At 43.5% G+C, this 19,525-nt stretch overlaps 1 protein-coding gene across 1 annotated transcript; it reads left to right on the top strand.

Moving 5' to 3' along the window:
• The first annotated feature begins 1,408 nt into the window (after positions 1-1,408).
• On the top strand, positions 1,409-15,468 carry SLC25A30 (solute carrier family 25 member 30). Its single transcript, XM_007466458.1, has 9 exons — positions 1,409-1,526; positions 3,041-3,188; positions 7,101-7,195; positions 8,126-8,211; positions 9,990-10,085; positions 10,990-11,114; positions 12,414-12,552; positions 13,912-13,992; positions 14,940-15,468. The coding sequence occupies exons 1-9, from the start codon at positions 1,463-1,465 to the stop codon at positions 14,979-14,981; spliced, it is 876 nt and encodes a 291-aa protein (XP_007466520.1). The 5' UTR covers positions 1,409-1,462; the 3' UTR covers positions 14,982-15,468.
• Positions 15,469-19,525: the final 4,057 nt, after the last annotated feature.

Raw genomic sequence — 19,525 nt, 5'->3', positions numbered from 1 at the left:
GCCCGAGTGACCCGGGCAGGCGACCTCCACTCCTCTCGCTTCTCTTGCATGGCTCCTTGAGCCTGCCTCTCCTGATCTCCCCAGCCTCCCTCCTATGCCCCCAGGACCCATGTGGCCTGGATGGGGTTTTGTGGGGGGTACTGGCCTGGGAGCTCAGCAGGCTCCCGGGGCCTGAGTGGGCAGGGCAATCACCCTCCACTCTCCCGCTGCTCCAGGAGAGTCCCTCCCACCTGCCTCTCCTGATCTGGTCTCAGGGGCACCGATCCTGTCTGGCCTCTGCTCCTTCTCTCCCCTCAGTCCCCCTACGTCCTACTGGTTCACTTTGGGGTCCCTCCCATCTTCTTGAGCATCAGAGTCTCCAGGCAGGCGCACTAGTTGTGGGGAGATGCCAACTCTGCGTCTTCTCACACCACTATCTTGACTCCACCTCCCGTGAGTGTCTTTTCTGTATTTAATTTCCACAGTAGGCATGAGTAAAGGTGTGGACTGTACCCCTTATTGGTTGTATTGGCTGCTTCAATTATGATGATGATGATGATGGAGAATTTAAAAACCTAGAGGTTAACAGGAAGTTTACTAAGAAGGAGGTGATGAGGCTCTGACCCCATAGTCTGCCTCGTTCCTTCATCGCAAGCCGCCTCACAGCTAGTAACATAATGTGAGTAAGAGAAGAGAGCTAACATTTATAAACTATAGGGACATTTTGCTCATTTTAAGTAGTTATCATTTTAGCTTGTGACACTGGGTTGCAACATTTTTCTGCTTCTGTGTATCTGAAAGACTCCAGTACCTCCTGGGAGGGACTCACTAAGACAGTGGCAAGCAAATAGCAAATATTTATTAAGTGAAGAACAGATTTAAGATAACATGGACTACCCAGAAAATCACCTCCATTGTACTACACTAATCAACACATATCAAGTTATCAATATATCGGCTTATTTAAGGCCTGGGTTAGAATTAAGGCAACTGATCAAGTGATTTGGGGTTTAGGAAATAGGGGTGCTTTCCTTTATAAGGTGAGGATCATCTTGGGAACTGTGCATGTGTGGGTGGGGGCAGGGTTCAGGGGTAGCATCTGGTAGTGCTCACTCCAAGTGAAACACGAGCTTAAAGAAGAAACTGCCTGGGGCTTCCCTGGTGGCGCAGTGGTTGAGAGTCCGCCTGCCGATGCAGGGGACACGGGTTCGTGCCCCGGTCCGGGAGGATCCCACATGCCGCGGAGCGGCTGGGCCCGTGAGCCATGGCCGCTGAGGCTGCGTGTCCGGAGCCTGTGCTCTGCAACGGGAGAGGCCACAACAGTGAGAGGCCCGCGTACCGCAAAAAAAAAAAAAGAAAGAAAGAAAAAAAGAAACTGCCTGTGTGGGAAGTTACAGCATTGAAACACCTTACTTTTGTGTCCAGGAAAAACCCTGTTGGAAGCTATGCGTCTGTGAACAAAGGAGAAGGGACAGCGGTGAGCATGTCAGCCCTGAACTGGAAGCCCTTCGTGTACGGGGGCCTGGCCTCCATCACAGCGGAGTGCGGTAAGGAGCCCAGGGCGGAGGCCAGTCAGCTGCCTGCTGCACGTGATGAGGCTGAAACTTATGGGTGTGATCGTTGGGTGTCATAAGACTTACGGTGTGAGTGTAGTTCAGGCAGAGAATGTGAGATTATGAAACACTGAATCTCAGGATTCAAAACTTCTTTCTTCCTTTGGGATACTTTTAAGACAAAATAGTGCCTTCGGCTGCTTATTAGCAGTTTAGGGTTGAAAGTTCAGTGGGGAGACAGTTGGACCTGTTGCTCAAACGGAAGTTTCATGAATCATTGTTGGATGCCATCTGTCCCCGTTCTCCTTGTCTTTTTCCCTGCTTCATCACTGTTAACACATTTGGCTTTAAAAGAGGTTTAGGGAGCCCCAGGGCCTTCCTGAGCCGGAGGCGAGTGACTGTCATCGTGCCATCATGTTCTAATCATGCCTGTTGTTCATGTCCTGCTGGTGACTTCCTCATCAGCTCAGCTCCAGTCAGATCCTATTTGTTCCTTTGCTTATTCCCCGGATCATTCATTCAGCGCATGTTGATTGACGGGAATTCCCTGGCATCAGTGGTTAGGACTCTGCACTTTCACTGCCCCATGGCCCGCCTGGGTTCAATCCCTGGTTGGGGAACTAAGATCCCACAAACTGTGTGGTGTGGTCAAAACCAAAACAAAACACATGTTGATTGAGATGTTGCCAAGTGTCAGGTGCTGGGCTGAATCGCTGCTGTTCTGGGACAGAGGCTGCCCCTGAGGAGCCAGTGGGGAACAGGGCTGAGGGGTTGAGGCACATTAACCACTGACCACTGGCTTAGGCTCCCCGTGTAGACTCATCGACACAATGACTCAAGGTTACTGTGTATGGGTTTATATGTTTGGATAGACTATCTCTTAGGTACTACATTAAACGTTTTTACCTACATTAACAGAGTCACTTTTAGGCTGTAACACACAGGTGAGAAGCTCCTTTAGAAAACGCATTTATCTCCGTTCATGTTGAACCCCGTATCAGCCTTCAGATGTGTGAAAAATAGTAACTTACATTTTATTTTATTATTATTTCTTGGCTGCACTGCGCGGCCTGCGGGATCTAAGTTCCCCAACAAGGGGTTGAACCCGGGCCCCAGCAGTGAAAGTGCCAAGTCCTAACCACTGGACTGCCAGGGAGTTCCCAGTAACTTATATTTGAAAGTGGATTTCCTGTTTGTGTAAATCATTCCATGTACCTACTTTTGACAGCAGTGCAGCCTCCTCAAATCCTAGGTAGAATAAGATGGGACATAAGTAAAAATGTACAGAAAACACAGTTATGCATTTTTAAAAAGATTTTAAAAAATCTTTTGGTTCCTAATTTTTTTTTTTTAAATAGGAAGATGGCAGAGTATCTGCCATTTCTTATTTCTCTTTCTTAGTTTACGTTACAGTCTGAATGTTTCCTCAGTAATGTATCCCTGTGTATCCTTTGTTTAGTGAAATTTCTTTCTATTAAGTGAAACATTTCCTTCTTAAAAATTTTAAGGTACTTTTCCAATTGATTTAACCAAGACACGGCTCCAGATTCAAGGCCAGAAGAATGATGCAAACTTTAAAGAAATCAGGTATCGAGGAACGTTGCACGCGTTAGTGAGGATAGGCAGAGAGGAAGGCCTGAAAGCACTGTATTCAGGGTAAGTAGACCTTCGTGTGTTTATATTTCAGTGTTGAGCTTTCAAATGAACAGACTTCACACTAAGACTTCATAGAGAAAAAATACAAGTTTGGGGTGTATTCAAGAGCAAGTAGCAATGGATGATTTTTTTTTTTTCATTTTTCATTTCAACTTTATTTTCTATATATGTGTTTTAATGTAACGAGTGTTGTGGTGAAACTATGTTTTCATTATATTCAAATACAGATAATAGTACAAAAATTACATTTGTTTTAATAGCCCTTCCCCTGGGTTATTCTGAATTACTGAGGTTTTTGCTATAATGAAAATGGTATGATATTCTCCATAGGTAAGAGTTGCAGTGAACAGCTTTTCTTTAATCCAACATTTAACGACCAGTGTACTGCAGGCACTGGTTAGGAAAGTGAGTAAAGCGGGGTCCTGCCTATGTCAGTCAGAGGCCCTGCAGGAAACAATTCGTTCGGGTGGTTTAAATGAAGGGAGATTAATGAAAGGGCTACTTAAGGGCTAAGGGAACGAATAAAGGATTTTGAGTTACCTAGAAACTAGCAAAGTGAGAAATTGTTACCAACCCTGGGACCAGAGAGACAAGGACAGGAATGATGTTAGCAGAGCCTCCTAGGGCTGGAGCCATGAAGGAGCCAACAGGAGTTGTTGAGAGATGCCTTGCTAGTGCCCAGGGAGAGGAGGAAATACCTCCACTTCTTCCCCCTCCCTCCCTCCCTCCCCCTCTCGCATCTTCTACTGGCTGGAATCAGCTGGCCGGGGAGCCGGGTGGTGTCATCCATGGCGCCAGCCTCGGCACAGAGCAGCACGGAGAGGGGCGAGACTGGATCTGGGTGGACATGTGGGAATCGGCAGCAGCCCCTGCCCTGAAGGAACTGTGGTTGAGTGGGGACTGCAGATGTGCAAACGGGATTACAGTGGCGTCTGCCGAGTACTAGACTCTGGTTGAGGCAGGGCATCAATCCCAGACTAAGAGGCCCTGGATCTCATCTTGAAGGACCAGGTCCAGATCCCAAACTGATGTCTCACAGCCCTCCCACCCACGGGTCCCCGAAGGTTTTTGTCTTTCAGTTGAGCCAGTCTTTTAATTGCAAGAAGCTGAACATAAAAAACATTCGATCTTCTCAAGAAAGCTAACATCTGGGCCCACATTGGGTCACTTATGATACTAGTAACTGGTGTTAAGGATGCTTTCTCTGGTTTACCAAACCTCTGGCACTCGCATAGCATAGGTGTGCAATTAGACTCGGCCCACTTCACGTGCTCGTAGCATCTGCCCGGTACCTGTAAGTGTGTGAGTTTACTATACCTGTGGCAGACAGAAGCCACTGAAGGGTTTTGAGTAGAGGGACTGACATGATCAGGTTTCCGTTGTAAAAAAATTCCCGCCTGCCATTGGGAGAAAGAGAGACAGTGACAGTGGAAGCAGGCTGACACATAGGAAGCAGAGACAAGGATCTGACCTGAGGAATTGTCTTGGATGGAGAGAAGGAAGGCAGGCTGTTTAGGGCAGAGGATCGACATAGTGTACAGCCTCATACATGAGGGGTGGTGGGGAAGGAGGAGACGGGCTAGTGTCTCTTTCTGGTTATGGCCAGTGTGCAGATGGAGGTGCCATTCCTTGGTCTAGGACACAGAAGAGGAGAGGGGATTGTTTAGAGAGGGAGGATCATTAGTTGTGTGAGACACTTGCTCTGGTGGTAGGTGTAGGACATGTGAATTGAAAAATCTGGGAAGCAGCTGGAAATGCTTGGGATCAGTGTTGGAAACATGAATTTAGGAGTCATCACTCTTTGGACAGTTGAAGCCATGCGAGTAGATGAGCTCATCTGGGTAGTGTGTGGAGCCATGAGAGAAGAGAGGAAGGACAGAACTCCTGGGCCCCTCAGAGGACAGAGGTAGGATGTGCAGAGAAAGAAGAGGAATTGGAGAGTGAAGTTATGGCAGCTCAGGGAGGAGACGGCTGCAAGCAGGACAGAGTGGACCATAGCAAATACTGGAAAGACAGAGAGGCTTTATAAGATGCTGATTGAAAAGCATCATTTAATTTAGCTACAGAGGTGTCCCTTGGGCCCCTTTTGGTGAGGGGGCTATTGATGAAGAGGGTGGAAGGAAGCCGCATTGCAATCTGAGGAGGTGGGAAGTGTGGCAGGAGAGCCTTCGAGTATGAATGCCACAGGGTGGTTTTGGGGTGGGGAGGGTCCCGGAGGAGGGAGAGGGAATAAGTGGAACAGAGCCCCCAGGGAGGTGGGAGATGAGCTCCAGAGCAACCCTGGAGGGTGCTTACAGAGGCCAGATCTCACCAGGTGCTTTGTCGTGAGAAAGGAAAGCCCTCCCATTATAATGTAAACGGACAAATAGAACTCGGTGTTCATGTACGTTTTCATTGAGGATAAATATGAGGGGCTGAGCTATCACTTAGGGAACTAATAACTTGCACACATTTAACTGAACCCATATACATACACACACACACACATATACATATATTTTGATTTTTGCTCCACTGTGTGGCTTGTGGGAGCTTAGTTCCCCGACCAGGGATTGAACCTGGGCCCTTGGCATTGAAAGCACCTAATCCTAACCAGTGGACTGCCAGGGAATTCCCAAGAACCCACCTTTATTTTTTTTTTTAATTTTTATTTATTTATTTTTGGCTGTGTGTGGGCTTTCTCTAGTTGTGGCGAGCCGGGGCTACTCTTCATTGCGGTGCGTGGGCTTCTCGTGGTGGTGGCCTCTCCTGCCGCGGAGCACAGGCTCTAGGGACGCGGGCCTCAGCAGCCGTGGCACACAGGCTCAGCAGCTGCAGCCCATGGGCTCCAGAGCGCAAGCTCAGCAGTCGTGGCGCACGGGCCCAGCCGTTCTGTGGCACGTGGGATCCTCCCGGACCAGTAATCGAACCCATGTCACCTGCATTGGCAGGCCGACTCCCATCCACTGCGCCACCAGGGAAGTCCCAGAACTTACCTTTATGAAAAATTTTTTTTAACTTTTTTCTTAAAATATTTTAAAATTAATTATTTATTTGTTTATTTTTTTAAATTTAATTTTTATTTATTTTTGGCTGTGTTGGGTGTTTGTTGCTGTGCGTGGGCTTTCTCTAGTTGCAGCGAGCTGGGGCTACTCTTCATTGCAGTGGGCAGGCTTGTCATTGAGGTGGCTTCTCTTGTTGTGGAGCATGGGCTCTAGGTGCGTGGGCTTCAGTAGTTGTGGCACGCGGGCTCAGTAGTTGTGGCACACGGGCTCAGTAGTTGTGGCTCGCGGGCTCTAGAGCACAGGCTCAGTAGTTGTGGCGCATGGGCTTAGTTGCTCCGTAGCATGTGGGATCTTCCCGGACCAGGGCTTGAACCCATGTCCCCTGCATTGGCAGGCGGATTCTTAACCACTGCGCCACCAGGGAAGTCCCTATTTATTATTTGTTTTGTTTATTTTTGGCTGCGTCGGGTCTTAGTTGCAGCATGCAGGATCTTCGTTGAGGCATGCTGGATCTTTCGTTTTGGCACACGGGCTTCTCTCTAGTTGCGGCGTGCAGGCTCTAGGGCACATGAGCTCTGTAGTTTGCAGCACACGGGCTCTAGTTGAGGCGTGAGAGCTCAGTAGTTGTGGCACTAGGGCTCTAGTTGAGGTACGTGAGCTTAGTTGCCCCACAGCCTGTGGGATCTTAGTTCCCTGACCAGGGATCAAACCCACGTCCCCTGCTTTGTAAGGCGGATTCTTTACCGCTGGACCACCAGGGAAGTCCTCCACCTATATTTTTGCTGGATTTTAAACTCTTAAGAAATCTGTCTTAGTGTAGTTTGATTGTGGAAGGCAGATACGTGATTACGTCTCCTATGTGTGTTTTCTAGAGGATTTTAAGTGGTTTTTTAGAATATTTTTGTCCCTTTGTCCGTTGGTATGGCAGGATTGCTCCTGCGATGTTGCGCCAGGCTTCCTATGGCACCATCAAGATAGGCGCCTACCAGAGCTTGAAGCGGTTATTTGTTGAGCGCCCGGAAGGTGAGTGGGGAATTCTTTTTCCACTTGCGGACAGGAGGTGGGTTGTTTGTCTTTTTGTTCAGGTGGTTTGGGATCGATTTTCTTATTTGTGTCTTTACTAACTACTGTGGAGGAGGACTTTGGGTTGGGTGTAAAATCTAAATGAATTATACTTGCTTATATAAATAAGCAAGTCAGATATCAGCTGAATTTAGGGAGGTAACAGAGGAATCTTACAGACATCTTAATGAGTTGTCCTTGTTTCCACAATGTCCAGACTGGAGGGTATGTTGTTGTAGTTCTAGCCCACTTAAAATTCTCTACAGTCATAGGAATTATCACCTATTTTTCAGGAAAGCAGTGACTACATTTTCTTAGTATTAAGAACTTTGAGTTCTGATATTCTCTTGCTGGTTGATTCTTTGACTTTGCTTTAATCCCTAGACGTTTCTGTGTTTTTTACAAAGAGATAAGCACTAGTCACTGTTCTCTGAGAGCAGTGAGCCAGGAGCAAAGATGTTTTAAAAGTGCTTCATTCAGTATATTTCAAATTAAATATATATGATGTGCTTTAAAATTTTATCTCCACCTTATCTCATAGGAGGGTATCTTTTATTCTGCTACCAGTTGGTGTACGACCTCATCTTAATTACAGTGGTCTGCACTTAACTCGCAAATGTGAATTATGGTTCATTTCCATGATAATTCACATGGTTACTCTTGTGTGATAATTCACATTCCTTTTTAGGTGTCAAGAAATTTTGCTAAGCAAAATCCCTTCAGCCAGCAAAATCCCTAATCCTTTGAAAATTACTTGATTCATTAAGCATGTATTTCTTTAGTCTCTTAAATGAACAAGTGATGTGTAAGTTACTCATATGAAGTACGTGAGTTACTCATATGAAGAGCCCTGTACGTATGAAGAATCAAATAATATGTCTTTGTTTGCAGATGAAACCCTTCTGATAAATGTGGTCTGCGGAATTCTCTCTGGAGTCATATCCTCAACCATTGCTAATCCTACTGATGTTTTGAAAGTAAGCAGTGCTATCTATGTCTTACAGGCACACTCTGCATTTTCTTATTGTAATCAACGTTCAGATAATGAAAATCTGTGAATATAACATATACTATGAATGTGTGAATCTTTACAGTTTTAGTGCCGTGAAGACTCAGAAACATGCACTAGGTGGATTTCCCACTGATACAGATAAGCTCACAAGTAGGGCCCATTTTTGGAGACTTTGGAGGTTTTGGTGATTAATCAGAAGAAAGAAAATTAGGCTTAGATGCATTTGAATTTCATTTTTCATTGAAAATCTCCCTTGTTTTTATTGGTTCATTAAAACAGATGGGCTGTTGGGAATTGCCCGTTGGTCCAGTGGTTAGGACTTGGCGCTTTCACTGCTGAGAGTGCAGGTTCAGTCCCTGGTTGGGGAACTAAGATCTCAAAAGCCACACGATGCAGCCAAAAAGTAAAAAATAAAATAAAATAGATGGACTGCAAGTTTTACAGCAGTCTAGGCAGCTTGTTGATGACTGTTTCTGAAGACGTTACGTTTTCCACTAATTTGATTTCAGGAAATAGTAATGAAAATATTTACATAACTGCAATTAGACATAACGCATTAGATGACCTTGTCAACAATACCAGGGATACAGCCTCCTTAAATCCTTTTTTGTAATAAGGCAAGGGACTAACTAATTAAAGAAAATCAAAATTAGGTGTGAGTTATTGTTCACACCCTCTCAAAATATTCCTTTCCTTCCCTCATTCTTTTTCTTTCCCCCATTATTTAAGCAGCATTCACTGTGCTTCTCCCTTGCACCAGTTGGTGTGCTATATGCTTAGAATCCAAAAGTGAGTCAGGCAAGGACCCCGCCTTCAATCTAACAGGAGATTCCGACAACATCAGAATTGCACGCGGCAGGGTGTTGGGTGCACTACAGTTACACACGGTGTGAATAGAAGTACCAGGCCCTTTTGCCCTGAGTTTACCCTGTGCTGGGGTAAAATTGCTAGAGAAAAATATCCGCACTCCTGTTAACCTCTTAAAGCTATATCAGGGCTATGGAAAGGCAATTCCTGCATTTTGTTTTCTCACGTTAGCCTGGCAATAACAGTTCCCTTTAGAATTAGAGGGTAATGCATGTGCTCCCTAAACCAAAATAAGGTACCAGATTTTTAGTGAGAAGTCCATTTTTATTCTTAAAAATGCAGAGCTACATCAGACATTATTTTTATGTTGGAATATTGGTCATGAATTCCATGGCGGTTGTGAAGTTCACTTGTAAGTTCCCGTGTAACAGAGTGTGATGGACATCACACGGCCATCCTTTGGCCAGCACGTCTGCGTACCTTAGGGTTTGGCTGGTTGGAAATAATAGGGCTTGGAGTAACTAATTTAAGAAATGTGCTTGCCAATGCTTGGTGCTGCCAGGTACACTGGATACTCATAAATTATGTTAAATCTTTAGAATTAACCGTGATATTCTCTCTTTCCTACTTAGTAACCTAGAGGGAGATATGCCATTTTCTTTCCTTTTTAAAAGACTATTTAAAAAATTTTTCTTTTTGACACTTAACAAGCTACTGCATGCAAGACTGGACTCTACTAGATGCTTTTTGTTGATTCTAAAGTGCCTAAGAACCAATCCTGATAAATTTAAACTAGGATTGTAGTAATATTTATATTACAGTTTTTTTCTTTTAATGATTACTAAACAACAAATTGAATAATTTTTTTTTCTTTTTAAGTCTGCATTTGGGGAGAAACATGCTAGTTTCTTTCTCACGTGAGTCTTTAATTTCTAGATTCGGATGCAAGCACAAAATAGCTCCCTTCAAGGAGGAATGATAGGCAACTTCATTCACATTTACCAGCAAGAGGGAACAAGAGGACTTTGGAAGGTAAGCTTGAAAAACAGACGCAACTGACTTAGTTCTTCCCATTTTAAAAAAAATTTATTTTTCCTATTTTTATTATTTTATTTAATCCAAATGGTATAATGGAGGAAAGGAAGAAGGATGACACCTGCCCTTGAAGAGGTTTTCTTCCTTCATTTCCTTAATCTGTAAAGTGAAAATGTCATGATTTTACATAAGGAGTATGTTGTGATTTTTTTTTTAAAGTACCTTTTGAAAAATTCATATATAAGAAATTCTGTGAGGGTTGATTACCTTTTTTTGTTTTTTGTTCTTTTTGCGGTACGCGGGCCTCCCACTGCTGTGGCCTCTCCCGTTGCGGAGCACAGGCTCCGGACGCGCAGGCTCAGCGGCCACGGCTCACGGGCCCAGCCGCTCCGCGGCATGTGGGATCTTCCCAGACCGGATCACGAACCCGTGTCCCCTGCATTGGCAGGCGGACTCTCAACCACTGCACCACCAGGGAAGCCCCTGAATACTTTTTTGTTGTTGTTTGCTTTTTTCCCCCCTAAGTTCTTATGGAGAAGAGGTTGTAGTTACATTGGATTTTTTGATCTGTATAGTTTCATGGCTCTTAAGTGAAGACTGTTAGGCAAGCGCTGGTATTCTAGGGACTGTCATCTCATAGATTAGACCCTAAAGGTCATCTAGTCCGATCCTCTCCATACATACAAGGAAACCGGAAGCTCTGAGAGGTGACTCGTCCTGGTCAAGGTCGTACAGTTAGTGCCAGAATCAGAATTAGACTTGGGGGCTTCTGACTTCTTACCATCTGGATTTTTCTACTCTTTCACTCTACATTTCTACCTACCAGCAGGAAAACGTAAAAATTGGCCATAGTTTGTAGGGGAGACATATCTGACTTGTTATTATTGATATTTTTACCCAGGGCGTGTCCCTTACTGCTCAGAGGGCCGCTATTGTTGTTGGTGTGGAGCTGCCGGTCTACGACCTCACCAAGAAGCATCTGATTCTCTCGGGCTTGATGGGAGACACTGTGTATACCCATTTCCTGTATGTTTATGGATTTTTAAAAAATTAATATTTTAGGCATGCATGAGCTTAGGGTAGAAATTTGCTGCAAATTTATAGACATTTTGAAGAAAGTTTATTATAAAAGTATTATATTCTCATTTGAAAAATTATGATAACAGAAGTAAACCAGGAAAGAGTATGTCCTTACCCCTTTACATAGGTAGCCATTGTTAACTGTTTGATATGTACCTTCCGGTGTTTTCTATGCATATGCAAATATGTTTACAAAAGTATATTACATGTGCTTTATTATACAGCTACGATCGTGCTTGGCATTCTCTTGCTTGCTTTTTATTTTTATATTTTTTTATTTTTCTGCTTTATTGAGGTATAACTGGCAAGTAGAATTGTAAGATACTTAAAGTGCACAATATGGTTAGATAGACATATGCATTATGAAATGATTACCCTCATCGAGTTAATTAGCACATCCATCATTTTATGTCTGTGTGAAGACGTTTAAATTCTACTCTCGTAGCAAATTTAAATTACATATAATCCTGTGTTGTCGACCATAATCACCATGTTATACATTAGATCCTCAGACCTTATTCATCTCATAACTGAAATTTTTGTACTTTTACCAACTTCTTCCCAACCCCAAGCTCTGGCAACCACCTTTTGACTCTCTGTTTCTATGACATTTGGCGGTTTTGGAGACTGTTCTGATTCTTATGTGCTAATGACATCTACTGGGTAGAGGCCAGCGAGCTGCTAAACATCTTACAATGCACAGGACAGACATCCACAACAAAGAATTATCTGTTCCAAAATGTTAGTAGTGCTAAAGTTGTGAAACCCTACTCTGAGTTAGTTGATACCAGGGCTGGTCTATGGTAGTCTTGTGACTGAAAGTTTAGTAGAACCCAGGGCCCTGGTGGGCATCACATTACAGTGAGGAAATCTTTTTCTCTGATCTCTAAGAGCAATGTAGTTATGAGATGGCTAAAATTACTCTGATGCCTATTTGTAGGTGAATAGATAGATAAAATAGATCATCCTTGGAGGACATTCCTTCCTGTTCCTATGATTCGTTGACATTCCAGAACCTCAAAAGTATTCTTAGCTGAGGCTGGAATTTATAAGCCAGTACAAACAATGCTGGTGTTTAAGAAGTCTGTGCAGCTCTTGAGATAAGGGCCTCATTCTCATATATTCCATCTTGTTACCTGTTACTTTAACCTAGTTTGGGAGGAGGCTGTTTCCTGCCCTTGATAGTAGGGGCTGCAGCTCAGGGGTATTAAACTTTTTATTTTTCAAATCGTCTCTTCCTTATAGCTCAAGCTTCACCTGTGGGCTGGCGGGGGCCCTGGCCTCAAACCCTGTCGATGTGGTGAGAACACGTATGATGAATCAGAGAGTCCTTCGAGATGGCAGATGCCCTGGCTACACAGGTTCCCTGGATTGCTTGTTACAGGTGAGTGGGGATGTCCATCTGTATGCTGTTGTGAATGCCTTTCGTGGCTCATTGGCTTCCATGTTGCCTTCTGAAGAGTTTCTTTTCAGGATTTAAAAACACAAGGGTTTAGAGCCTGACGAACCTGTGATTCTGTCATTTGTAATCGCATGACTTCAGTCAAGGTACAGACTCTGTACACCTTGGATTCCTCACAAGTGAAATGGGACAATAAATAATAGCACCTACATCACAGGATTATTATAAAAATCATTGAGATCATACCTACAAAATAGCACAGTGCCTGGAATAATGTTAGGTAGAAACATCATGTACATTTATAATAATAAATGTAGACATAATAATAAAACCTTGTTAGTATAGTAAGGGACACTGGTGAAGTAAGCACATTTATTTAAGTTAGTCTTCAACATTCTAGTGGATTGCTTCAATCCGTGAAACAGCCCCCCAAATATACATTTGTATTTATATTTATTTAACCAAAGGAGTATCTGAATTTTGAGGGCTAATATAACTAAGGTGAGTGATGCTCTAAAGTGTTGAGATGGTACAGAGTTTTTGCCACACAGGGGCTAGTTTTTTAAATACAAAATCTAAATGAATATTTAGAAATGAAAGTTCATTTTTCTTATATCTCTGCTCTGCTGTGAAGCGTGAGAAAATAGTCATATATCCTGTGATTGTAGTAGAACTGTGTCTCCTTCCAGAATATATCACCTTCCTGTTGAGTCAAACTGGAATGAACATCCTTCATTCAGACATCTCTCAAAGGAACACATGAATCTTACCTTAGTTCTCAGTTTAAATAATTGGGCCTACTGTTCCTGAGTAGATGAAAGTTTGTGACTGTCTCCTCTGCTGGATTACCAGCAGCCAAAGATGAGGGACCACTTTTGTGGTTGCTGTTTACCGGCATGATGCTGGCACATCCCTAGACTTCAAATATTGCTTTAATGAAGCAAAGATACTTAATGTTATCTACCCAACAACATGAAATAGTGGTACTCTGAATTATGTCTTTACTGCCATTGCCTCCTTTTTAAATTTCTGACCTGCTGTAAGCCCACATGGCAAGGAGGCAGAAGACTCTAGTTGGAATTAAATCTCATTTCTTATTCATCCAACTGCTGTTTGCTTTGGGTGTGGGATAGTTTGGTACAGAGCCTTAGTCTTCACCTATGCAGAAACCTTTAAAGAACGAAAAGAGGCAGAGGGCAATGATTTCTTAGATAGTCCTTCCAAATAGAATTTTGTTTTTAAGAAAAATATATCAGTTCAGTCTGGCTACTAATTATTAATGCATATTTGACATAATTGGAAAGTTGGACGTTAACTTTTTTTCCCCCTCCCTTATAACAGACATGGAAGAATGAAGGGTTTTTTGCTCTATATAAAGGGTTTTGGCCAAATTGGTTGAGACTTGGTCCTTGGAATATTATTGTATCCTTTTCTGTTGCAGTAGATCTGAAAAAAGATACAGCTGAAGAATGTTGTTTATATAAACTGTCATGTTATTAATCATAATTTAGAAGTAGGTTCTTATTCTGTTAAGTTCCTCTGATTCAAGAAATAATTATTCAGTTTCTTTTTCAGGAGGTATAAAGTCTCTGCTAGGCACTGTGAAACTTGGTTTAATGGTTGGTGGTGTTATTGAAAGGCAATGGTAGCAATAAAATCTTTTCTTTAGACTCTGCTCTAGGAGCTGAGAGTGTTTATGATTTCCAAGAGAGGGAGAGACAAGGATTTATTTATTTGTTTATTTTTTCAATCCCTCGCCACCCTTGGGAAGGATGTGGTCTGGCAGCCGTGTTCTAGAATGCTTATTTCAGAGAGTGCCTAAGGATAGACAGGGATTAGCTCCAGAATTATTTGGCTGATTAGCACTTTTCCCTCTATGCCAAAGTGGGAGGCAGGAAGGAAGAGACAGTTTATTAGAAATGAAAGGACAGAATTATAAAGCAGGGGATGTCAGTTTGCACCATCCTTGTTTATCTGCTCCTCCCTCCCAGGCAAGCTTGCCTACCGGCAGCCCCGGCGGAGAGCTCCCCAGGGTTGCTCTCTTTCTCTTTCTCACAGAATTTACTGTTCTGTGAAGTCTTCCCAAAAGTCAGAAAAGCTAGCAGTGTGGATGTAATCTTAGAAGCCTTTGGAGCTGATGCAGGGGATTTATGTGTCTCAGCTGTGGTCTGTCTCTTCCAAGCTGACCTTGGGAAGGTTAATGGGGAGATCTGTTGGGGTGGTTGAGGGTGGAGCCCCTCACGTTTAATCATGTCCACGACATGTGGTCTGCCCAGAAATCTTTGTTAGGAGGTGTGCTATTTGTGGGTCTGTTTTGATGCGTTAGGGTTAAGATGGCATAAAATGTCAGCCTTAACTAATACCTGCAGTTCTTTGTGACATACGAGCAGTTGAAGAAATTGGATTTGTGACAAGTCAAGACTGCATGCGCTGAAAATGCTCACGTCTGAAATAGCGAAGCTTCCTGTCTTTCCCACTGCTTCTCACTGCTTGGCCCGCCAGAGATTCTGAGGTGTGAGCAACAGGTGAAGACTGGGTTAGCTCGGATTGCTGTGTCCTGGCATCGGACACTCTGCACCAGATGTTTAATGGCATAGACTGTAACATCCAGACACTAGTCCTTACCATTCAAGTGCCCTTCGACCTCAAAGATAACATGAAATGCATGTTTCTTGCTAAAGAAAACTTGCGCAAAGATCAGGAACTGTGGACTGATTCCCTCAGGGGAGAATAACTCCTGATGCATCTCAGCTCATAGCTGAGACTCCCAGACTGTTCGAAAGAAGCTCTTCGGAACCATGGAATGAATAGAGCCTCCAAGAGGGTGTTATTGTTCCTGAACTTCTGGGGGGGCTTTGGCTTCGTGTCTGCTGAAGAAATTCACACATGGAGACCTGGTATACCCCAGGTATAAACAGTGCAGGATATAGATCCCTGGAATATTGCACTGCTTTCTAATTTCCAATTTTGGCAGGATCTTTCACTTATAATAAGTGATTTTTAAGCCTTTGACCACTCGACCTTTGTGAGGAATTGTTACAAAGCATTAATATCTAAACTCATGATGGTGTGATAGGTTGGCTTGGAAGGTGGCAAAGTCTGTGCTGGTGGGAGGTGTTTTTAATCTACTTGGGTTCTGTCTTAAGTAATGTTTGTAATTTGCTCTGTGATTTTAGCAAAGTTTCTATTTCCCAATCTGTAAAATGGGGATAATAACATCTATTGATATTGAGGGTCAGGTGAAGGAGATAGTAGCTGCTACTACTTGACTTGTAGGATTAGTGTGTTTACATCATGCTGTCATACAGCCATCATCCCAGAATAAATGGTCCGTGTGGATGGAAGAGAGTCATTTTATCATGGGCTTCTCCTGAGTGAGATCCTTTGTTAAAAGCCTTGTGAAAGAAAGAGGTTAAGGTTTTATTACATTTTCTGTAGCAAAATGTTGCAAGTGAATCAGAGTTGATTTTTCCAGATTTCCCGGGTTTTACTTTAGTTCTGGTCACATTTGTCAAAATACTTCCTGTCTTGGACTTCCTAATCAGTTTGGAATGAAAATACTTGCTTGAAATTCGAAAGGTGATTTTTTGTGTGTGTGCCTGTTTATCTGGAGTCTGATAAGAGGTATATAATGTCTTCCTTCTTTTCTTCTAAAGACAGGATATCATTCTTCTTTTTCATCTTCATCATATTCTTTTCAAAATAAAAGGTGATTCTCAGAGCCCCACGACCTTTACCCTTCTAGAAGACAGCCCCAGGAAAGGGACGATATTGAATATTTACTTGGGTACCTTCGGTTCTACTCTTTGAGAGTAACATTAAATACATACTCACTGTGGCCTCCAGGACAGACACCTCTGCAGTATATGCAGGTTCCCAGTGGGTCCAGCCCCTGGGCTGCTTCCTCCCTTGAAGCAGAATGGAAGGCACGCATGTTTTTCTTGGGGATTGGGCAGTTTTGCTCCCAGTCACCTTGACCTTGCCTTCTTTGAAAAAGATTTTGTGAAGCAGAATTTTAGTTCCAGAAGTAAGAGCTAAGTCAAGAAAGGAGGAGGTCGGAAGGGCAGTTAGGTGTTGATTGCTTCAAGGCTCAGATGGAAGCCCAGTTCTCCCTGACCAGTTCTGGACATGACTCTGGAGAGCTGAGCCCGTTCAGGCCTCGCCCCTCGTACTGAACCATATCTTCAGAGAGCAGATTATTTTTCTTCTTACTAAAACCTTCCATTGATATGGTAAGGGCTTTCTATAGAAAGCCCTTTTCACTTTTGAGTTCCTTGAGTTTAAAGGATGACTTTTTATGAGCCACTTTTTTGTTCTTTTTTTTAACGTAGAAAACATGTTAAGTGTACATATAATTCCTAAAACAGTAGAAGCAAGTTCATTTTGAAGACCATGTAAAGATTGAATGTCATGCAATATTCATTATATCAGTTTATTCAAAAATGTACATGTTTATACCAGGATGAAAGGAAAGCCAAACCTCACTGTAAAAGGTAAGTGTGTGGTTTTTTTTTTTATAAATTTATTAATTGTATTTATTTACTTTTGGCTGTGTTGAGTCCTCGTTGCTGCGCGCGGGCTTTCTCTAGTTGTGGTGAGCGGGACCTACTGTTCATTGCGGTGCTCGGGCTTTTCATTGCAGTGGCTTCTCTTGTTGTGGAGCACGGGCTCTAGGTGCGCGGGCTTTAGTAGTTGTGGCACGCGGGCTCAGTAGTTGTGGCTAGCGTGCTCTAGAGCTCAGGCTCAGTAGTTGTGGCGCATGGGCTTAGTTGCTCCACGGCATGTGGGATCTTCCCGGACTAGGGCTCGAACCCGTGTCCCCTGCATTGGCAGGCGGATTCTTAACCACTGCACCACCAGGGAAGCCCAGTAAGCATGTATTTAAAATGAAAATATAGTATTTCTTCAGTACAGATTTATTAAATACCTTATAGAACAGAGTCTTAACTTGTTTTGATTTTTTTTCTGCTTCTTGAAAGAGTAATGCAGTTGTTGAAGCTTCTAACCAAGAGAAAAACTTGAAGAACTGGGAGACTTGGTCCCCTTGTTTCCAGGGCCGTGACTACAAGTCTTCCATCCCCTTGGGTATTGCTAAATGTGGCAAAGGGATTTTTAGCTTTGAAAACCAAAATGACGAAAGTGGATTTTTTTGTTTGCTTGTGGGTTTGTGTAATCATTGATGCTAAGTGTTGGCTGATCGTTATATAAAAAAATGGCTTCTTTTCTCCGTATTTATTCATGTGCTAGAAATAGTGTATATGATACAAAGACTATAAAAGTTTTCATAAGCCTTTATATTTTGAGCTCTTTATATAAACATTGTTGGAATATGTGGCATAAACTCGTTTCAGTATTTAATAAACTGGAGTAATATATAATAATAAAGAATGCTCCGTGGTTATTTCAGATGAATAGAAACGTTTAAACAAAGGTAAGCGGCAAAGCGTCTAGAAGGCTGGCGTAGAGATAGCATTCGTGAAGGTGGCCACAGACATTTCTCTCTGCGTAGAGAAGTTGTTGGGATCATCTTACTAATTGCCTGGAGACCTGTGTGGCCTCCCAGTCTGTGAAACACTGCACCTCAGTAGAGGCCAGTGAATTCGGTGCGTGGGCTTGCTGGGCGAGGCACCCTGGAGATTCAGAACTCGAGTGGTGGGTGCGCCATCAGTGCCTTGAAATTTCAGGATCCCTCAGTCCTTCTTCTAGCATCTGGTGTTGGCTAGAGGCGGAGCCGGGATCCTTGGTTAACTGTGGGCCAGGCAGAGACACCTCTGGTTGGTATAAAATGGCCAGTGAATGAAATGCAAACCTGGTTCATTACTTTTTTACTTTGAAAATGTTTTCAAGGTGCCTGTCTTAATATTTGAGTTAAACACAGTGGTCTATTGAAGAAACAGATATTGGCAAAAAGAGGGAGCCTTAAATGCCTGGAGAACTCATGTCCCACTGGATCAGGGCACCTGTTAGAAGCACTGGGCATGAAATCCAGGCTACTTTTTTGGCGGGGGGGGGGCATGTTGGGTCTTTGCTGCTGCGCATGGGCTTTCTCTAGTTGCGGCGAGCGGGGGCTACTCTTCATTGAGGTGCGCGGGCTTCTCACTGCGGTGGCTTCTCTTGTTGCGGAGCATGGACTCTAGGTGTGTGGGCTTCAGTAGTTGTGGCACGCGGGCTCAGTAGTTGTGGCTCGAGGGCTGTAGAGCACAGGCTCAGTAGTTGTGGTGCACGGGCTTAGTTGCTCCACGGCATGTGGGATCTTCCCGGACCAAGGATTGAACCCGTGTCCCCTGCGTTGGCAGGCGGATTCTTAACCACTGCACCCCCGGGGAAGTCCCAGGCTATTTAATTTTAAATGGACAGCTGAGAAACTCTGATGGTAAAGTTTTGATAGATTACAAGTAACTCCAGCCTGCAGCAAAGCATGGGAATATAAGACAAAGGCATGGATAAATCTGTTTCTTGAAAGCTTGATGCGAATCATGTAACCAAGAGCAAAAAAACTGGAAACTCCCTATGTCTGTATGTCCCTTGCTGAAATAATCATCTATACAATGGCTTATCACATGGCTCATGAGAAGAATGAGTTACGTCTCAGCCTGCTGACCTGGGAAGATGTCCATGATATGCTATTACGTAGGAAAAAGTTGAGATGCAAACTTCTTGGTATATCATGAACGCATCTCATAGGGAAAAAAAAGCATAAACTTATGTAAGGAGGGAATGGATATAAAGGTTGTGTGTTAGGGTTCTCCAGGGAAAAACAGATCAGTGGGATGAGTGTGTGTGCCCACACGTGATTCATTTTACGGAATAGACTTATGTGATTGTGGAGGCTGGCAAGTCTAAAATCTGTAGGGCAGTTGGGCCAGCAGACTGGAAACTCAGGCGGCTGTTTGTCTTTGTTGTTTTTTGGGCCGTGCCGCATGGCTGGTGGAATTTTTATTCCCCCCCCCCCCCC

This window comes from Lipotes vexillifer, unplaced genomic scaffold (assembly GCF_000442215.2).
Source record: "Lipotes vexillifer unplaced genomic scaffold, Lipotes_vexillifer_v1.1 scaffold384, whole genome shotgun sequence".
Taxonomy (NCBI): Eukaryota; Metazoa; Chordata; class Mammalia; order Artiodactyla; family Lipotidae; genus Lipotes; species Lipotes vexillifer.
Note: the sequence above shows the minus strand (reverse complement) of the source record. Positions and strands in the feature narration are given on the sequence as shown.

Coding starts and splice junctions, on each gene's coding strand:
- SLC25A30 (XM_007466458.1), top strand. CDS start 1,463: ATGTCAGCCCTGAACTGGAAGCCCTTCGTGTACGGGGGCCTGGCCTCC. Junction 3,189..7,100: donor CTGAAAGCACTGTATTCAGG/GTAAGTAGACCT, acceptor TTGGTATGGCAG/GATTGCTCCTGCGATGTTGC. Junction 10,086..10,989: donor GAACAAGAGGACTTTGGAAG/GTAAGCTTGAAA, acceptor ATTTTTACCCAG/GGCGTGTCCCTTACTGCTCA.